The sequence below is a fragment of the Salmo trutta genome, chromosome 28 (assembly GCF_901001165.1).
Source record: "Salmo trutta chromosome 28, fSalTru1.1, whole genome shotgun sequence".
Lineage (NCBI taxonomy): Eukaryota > Metazoa > Chordata > Actinopteri > Salmoniformes > Salmonidae > Salmo > Salmo trutta.
The window spans coordinates 12,014,371-12,021,360 of record NC_042984.1 but is presented as its reverse complement, the minus strand read 5'-3'; the positions used below and the strand labels follow the sequence as shown (position 1 = coordinate 12,021,360).

At 45.7% G+C, this 6,990-nt stretch overlaps 1 protein-coding gene across 1 annotated transcript; it reads left to right on the top strand.

The window, feature by feature from the left end:
- Nucleotides 1–959: 959 nt before the first annotated feature.
- On the top strand, nt 960–4,541 carry LOC115165487 (neurogenic differentiation factor 4). Its single transcript, XM_029718647.1, has 2 exons — nt 960–1,202; nt 2,389–4,541. The coding sequence occupies exon 2, from the start codon at nt 2,395–2,397 to the stop codon at nt 3,478–3,480; it is 1,086 nt and encodes a 361-aa protein (XP_029574507.1). The 5' UTR covers nt 960–1,202; nt 2,389–2,394; the 3' UTR covers nt 3,481–4,541.
- Nucleotides 4,542–6,990: the final 2,449 nt, after the last annotated feature.

Here is a 6,990-nt window from a genome sequence, read left to right as displayed (position 1 = left end):
TATATGTATATGTATATGTGTGTGTAAATAAAAGTATATTATTTTCCGTCAGATATGATTAAGTCCTGAGTTGTATATCAAATCTACTTTGTTTTCGTTTTACAACTTTTATTTAAATATCTATATATATAATATATAGTATCTATCTATATATATAATATATAGTATTATAATATAATATATATAATACTTTTTAAAAAGTATATTGCCAGAGCGATCTGGCGCACCAACCGGTTGAAATCAGATAACTTATTTGCTGCTTGACTCATCCAACTGTTCCTGTGCACAGAGACGGGGGAGTAGGGTATATGGGGCTAATAAGTGGAAGAAGCAAATGAATGGACGGGTGAACAACGCATACACCTGCTCTTACCACACCAAGCTGTCAGAATCACTTACACATACCGCGATAGATGAGCGTCCCTTCCTCAGACTGTGCGTAATTAAAATATCCAAAACGCATGATTCCAACACACGATTCGGTCATCCAAGCGTTTTAATTTAATTAATATTTAAAGTATTGTGCAGAATGAACTCCACCAATTGTTTAGGAAACGTAATTACAAATTGGGTGATAGCACAACCGTAGCTATAGACTTCTCACATTGAGCCTCAAATCCTCCATTTACAATGCATTGAATTGCAAAATAAATCTCATGGTTGCCTATTTCAATCTATGAGATATGCAATAATATTTTGAAATGGTGAAAAATATTAATGTGACAATTTTGGTCAAATAGTATTGTGTAAAATAATTATGGAATTGTGGACATTTCCTCAAACTCTCTCTCTCTCTCACACACACACACACACACACACACACACACACACACACACACACACACACACACACACATACATATATATATACACACACACACACACACACACATTGGTGACGCATGTACGGTTGTTTGGACTGGACACTTTGGCCTCGAGCCCGCCACGCGCGTTTGGCATTATGGGTGAGGCGCACGTGGGAGGGGCCAGTCCATCTCCTAAAGGCTAAACTCCGACATATTCGTGCCAGTCTGAGATGAAAGTCTCAGGCGCACTGATGGATAATTGAGGGAACGAAAGGGAACTTGGAAAGGACTGTGCGCAACAGAAAGAAACGGTTGAGTTAAATCATTTTGGTTGGTAGTGGGACTTTGGAAGTTAGCCAGACGTCTGACAAATTTGGAAGTGCGAGTTGTAAACAGGTGAGTTTTTATGTTATAAAATAAATGACTTTCATGTGGTCCTGTTCCAATTAATTTAGTATTGATTACAGAGGATTTCTGCAATGGGTGCTAACAGATGCAAATAACTGTAAACTGCATTTATATTCGATTTTTTATTGTTTAATATAACAGGAAAAGCAATTAATGAAGATGGCATTCTTCATAATCGGCCTATACGAATGCCACCAAAAAACGAAACTATAATGCATTATCGGATCATATCAACAAGAAAGTGAGACCACTAACTGTATTGGCGGAATATAGACAGCATGTTATGGTTTCTATTTTACCATATGCAATAGGCTACTATTGTCAGTGTCAAATACAGTTATCCTACAACTGTAGGAAACTGTCCTACTTTTACGCACGGCTTCTCAATCAGTAACTAGGAAAACGTAGTTTTAGAACAATCATGTCTGCTCTTAGGCAGATATTTAGGCTATTTGGTTTCTGGTGTGTTAGAGAAAGTTCGCCTGAGTCCACAATTAACGTTTTATATCCTTTGGACTCAGAATTCAATCTCGTGTAGTGGCATTTTTTATAACAATTTCTAGCAAAATTGGATTTAAAACGGTATTGATTCCGCTCAGTGAATCAAATCTAGCTGTTAATGCGGAATATATTTGTTCCCGTGTTTGTTCACTCGTCTATATACCCTCAATTTAATCTGAGGGTTTTATATGCTGGACAAATCCCTTCGTGTCCCAGATTTACAGTGTCTCCAAAATCACGACATCAACAGCAGGGAACCACCGAGTTTAGCCCCAAAGTGTCTCACATTAGGTCGACTACCAACGACAGAATTATACTGCTTACTGTAAATTGAACACATTTATCCTCAATTAGTTTTCTGTCAGAGTTGAGAGATGTTCTGTATCTGCTCAAATGTTCATCCATTCCGTGGGATGGAAAATGAGCTTCCTGGGCTAGTATGCGCTGTCCACACAGCAGTTCTGAAAGGATTATCTCATGTCTTGGCAACCAATATAATGGGAACAGTAAATAGACTCATTTCAATAATACTTAGCCGACTACATTAGGGATGGTGGTGCCATCCCTAATTATCCATCTCAAAATGCATGTCTGCTCATTTGAGCTCTGTCCTGATTTCTATGGCAAACAGGAAACAATGTGCTAGATCAAATATGTGTTTTTATTTCTTCAGATCACAATGTCTAAACGTGGAGAGGTGTCTGACCTGGTCAGTTCCCTGGGCTGGCTAGAGGAGGACATGAGCTCCCAGGATGAAGAGGGAGGTCTAGAGATGGGGGGCCGCTATAGCCTGGGCCCCGAGGGCCTCGGAAGCATTGGGCAGGGCAGCGAAGGCATTGAGGATCAGGAGGAAGAAGACAATTATAATGATGGTGATGAGGAGGCTGGAATGGACGGAGAGAACGAGGCTCCAAAACGGAGGGGTCCCAAGAAGAAGAAGATGACCAGAGCCAGACAGGAGAGGTTCAAGGCGAGACGCAGCAAAGCCAATGCCCGCGAACGCTCCCGCATGCACGGGCTAAACGATGCGCTAGAAGTGTTACGCAAGGTCATGCCCTGCTACTCCAAGACCCAGAAACTGTCCAAGATCGAGACCCTGCGACTGGCCCACAACTACATCTGGGCCCTGTCTGAGGTGCTGGAGAGCGGTCAGTCCCCAGAGAGCCACGGCTTCATAGAGATGCTGTGTAAAGGCCTGTCCCAGCCCACTAGCAACCTGGTGGCTGGGTGTCTCCAGCTGGGGCCTTCAGCCCCCTTGATGCTCAACAAGCTGGATGAGAAGCCCTGTGGCGCTCTGGGAGTTGGGGGTGGTGTAGGGGGCCAGCTTTGTGGTCATCAACCACTGAGTGGTCACTACCCCTCTACGGGCCTGCCTAGCCCTCCCTACGGTTCACTGGAGGCCTCTCACCTACTCCACATGAAAAGCTTCAAGGGAGTGCCCTACGAGCAGCACCCCTCCCCTAAAGATTGTAGTAGCAACGGCACCCCCCCTTACGACGGGCCCCTCACTCCTCCCCTCAGCATCAGCAGCAACTTCACCCTGAAGCAAGAGCCCTCCCCCCACGAGGCTGAGAGGAACTACCCCTCCCACTACCTCTCGTCCCTTCCCCATTACCCCCCGTCCTCCCTGGGCGGGCTGCCAGGGCCTCAAGGCTACCTCTTCCAGGCCTCACGCTACGAACTGCCCCTAGACATCCAGGCCTTCGACTCCTTCCCTCCACCACACATGATCGCCTCACAGATGGGCACCATCTACAGTGAGTGAAGGGGAAAGTGAAGCTGCGTGGCCAGGGGAGAGATCCATACAGAGCCCTGCCTCTGGTCCTGCAATCCTGCTGCCCATACGTATAGGCCCGTGACTCTATGAATTACTGTGTAGAGAGACAATGATATGACATTTACACTGTTGCTATCTTACGCTGGGAGACTGTAGAATGCTCAGAGAGAGACTCGACTCAACCTACCTGATCATAAAGAACTACTGAAAAGAAAAAGATACACCCTTAATAGTATTATTAATTTATTCTCATTGTTTATTGTTTGTATTGTAATTTCTTTCTGTCTGGATAAGTCCTCCCCCAGTTCCTATTATAGGCTATGTAGCTATATTACTTGTTATTGTTTACCAAATCAGATATCCAGGTATACGCACTGACTGCACACTGTCTCAGATATCCATGACCAGGGATCTCCACTAAATGGCTCTACACAGTCTACGCAAACAGAGCCTACTGAGGTCCGTTTGCATCGCATTCCAAAAATTCTGCCAAATAAATATACGTAGAACTAGGTAGAGAGAAGACTGTGTAGATCCCTGAAAACCTAAGAGTACTTGGGTAGGAAGTCCTCAGTGTGCCTGAAGATGGGGAGGAAGTGACACAATGTTGTTCTACCCTCATTTACTATAACTTCTGCACTTAGGCCAATACTGTAGCCAGTATCCTATTAGCCGTATGAACAGAAATGAATTTAATTTATATCTGTATTTAATATTTATTTTTTATAACTATTGTCTGTTCCTTTTTGCATTTTCTCAGCACTGTTTTTTGTTTTACTGTCTTCTTCGTGCAGTGCATTGTCAGTCACTGGCAGCTTTACTGATGAAGTATTACAATTATTTATTTGAAGTATCTTTCAGGTATTTCTCAGTTTTGGTGTCGATCACTACTTTGTCATACTATTTTTGTAAATATTTTGCTGTTTCGCACTTAATTGAATAAATATTTGTATTATATACTATTTCCGTTGCAACACATTGTGCCATGGTTTGAAATCTTTTCACACAAAGGAAATTAGGACCGGTCAGATATAGGCTACCAGATACAGTATATCAGTTTCAGCCACACATCATTTACTTCATAGTGCTATTAGATATGGATAGGTATATCACCAGTGGACTTTTAAAAAACAGTCAAGGTCCCATATTAGGACAGAATATGTCTTTGTTCCTCTGTTGGTTTAACAATCCCATAATAAAATATACAAATAGGGGCATCTGTTATGGATCCCAGGGCTACCTGAAAAGGGACTGTTATGGATCCCAGAGCTACCTGAAAAGGGACTGTTATGGATCCCAGAGCTACCTGAAAAGGGACTGTTATGGATCCCAGGGCTACCTGAAAAGGGACTGTTATGGATCCCAGGGCTACCTGAAAAGGGACTGTTATGGATCCCAGAGCTACCTGAAAAGGGACTGTTATGGATCCCAGAGCTACCTGAAAAGGGACTGTTTTGGATCCCAGAGCTACCTGAAAAGGGACTGTTTTGGCTTACGGTAAAATTACAGATCATTTATATTACGTCCATTTACATTCAGCTGATAACCTTAAAGACAAACGCTTGTTTTAACAACGGGGTCCAGTGGTTAATGTTGATGTGTGTGATGTCATTCCTTGGCTGTGCTACAGGGTTTCCCTGCTTCTTCCAGGTCAGGAAGGGGCACAGCGTGCCACTGGGCCATGGGAAAACAGGCCTTTCTTTCTCTCTTTCTCCCCATGACACATTGTCCTATACATCTCATGCCAAAACATTTGGACCAACACCAAGTTTAGTAAACGTCTTAATGAAAACATATTACAAATAAACAAATTATTAACCACTCCTGGAACTACTGGGTAATATTGTGGTAAAACTTAAATACAACATAAAAAAAAGTTAACTGAAGCTCAACTGAAAAGATGTAGTGCTGAGAGAGAGTGTGAGTATGTTTACCATTGTGGTCCTTCAGGTAAGGGAAACAAAGAGGAAGGTGCCTCTGTGACAGTTCTCCAATAGCACAAGCCCTCCTCCTTCCTCTCCTTAGCGCCTCCTCTTCCCTCTTCCCTCTCCTTAGCGCCTGCTCATCCAGCTCTCCTTAGCGCCTCCTCCTCCCTCTCCATAGCACCTCTTTCCTCTCCTTAGCGCCTCCTCTTCCCTGTTCCCTCTTCCCTCTCCTTAGCGCCTGCTCATCCACCTCTCCTTAGCGCCTCGTTCCGCTCCTTAGATCCTCCTTATCCATCTCTCCTTATTGCCTTCTCATCCACCTTTCCTTAGCGCCTCCTCATCCACCTCTCCTTAGTGTCTGCTCATCCACCTCTCCTTAGCACCTCCTCATCCATGTCTCCTTAGCGACTCCTCATCCACTTCTCCGTAGCACCTCCTCATCCATCTCTCCTTTGCGCCTCCTCATCCACCTCTCCTTGGCACCTCCTCATCCATCTCTCCTTAGCGCCTCCTTATCTACCTCTCATAAGTGCCTGCTCATCCATCTCTCCTTAGCGCCTCTTCATCCACCTCTCCTTAACACCTCCTCATAAACCTCTCCTTAGCGCCTCCTCATCCATCTCTCCTTAGCGCCTCCTCCTTCATGTCTCCTTAGCGCCTCCTCACCCACCTCTACTTAGCGCCTGCTCATCCACCTCTCCTTAGCACCTCCTCCTCCCTCTCCTTAGCGCCTCCTCATCTATCTCTCCTTAGCGCCTACTCCTCCTTCTCCTTAGCGCCTGCTCATCCACATCTCCTTAGCGCCTCCTCCTTCCTCTCCTTAGTGCCTCCTCATCCGCCTCTCCTTAGCTCCTGCTCATCCACCATTCCTTAGTGTCTGCTCATCCACCTCTCCTTAGCACCTCCTCATCCATGTCTCCTTAGCGACTCCTCATCCACTTCTCCGTAGCACCTCCTCATCCATCTCTCCTTTGCGCCTCCTCATCCACCTCTCCTTGGGACCTCCTCATCCATCTCTCCTTAGCGCCTCCTTATCTACCTCTCATAAGTGCCTGCTCATCCATCTCTCCTTAGCGCCTCTTCATCCACCTCTCCTTAACACCTCCTCATAAACCTCTCCTTAGCGCCTCCTCATCCATCTCTCCTTAGCGCCTCCTCCTTCATGTCTCCTTAGCGCCTCCTCACCCACCTCTACTTAGCGCCTGCTCATCCACCTCTCCTTAGCACCTCCTCCTCCCTCTCCTTAGCGCCTCCTCATCTATCTCTCCTTAGCGCCTACTCCTCCTTCTCCTTAGCGCCTGCTCATCCACATCTCCTTAGCGCCTCCTCCTTCCTCTCCTTAGTGCCTCCTCATCCGCCTCTCCTTAGCTCCTGCTCATCCACCATTCCTTAGTGTCTGCTCATCCACCTCTCCTTAGTGCCTCCTCCTTCACATCTCCTTAGCGCCTCCTCCTCCCTCTCCTTAGTCCCTCCTCCTCCCTCTCCTTAGCGCCTCCTCCTCCCTCTCCTTAGTGCCTCCTCCTCCCTCTCCTTAGCGCCTCCTCCCTCTCCTTACCGCCTCCTCATCCACCTC

Excerpts from the sequence above, each read along its gene's own strand:
- LOC115165487 (XM_029718647.1), top strand. The coding sequence starts at position 2,395 with ATGTCTAAACGTGGAGAGGTGTCTGACCTGGTCAGTTCCCTGGGCTGG.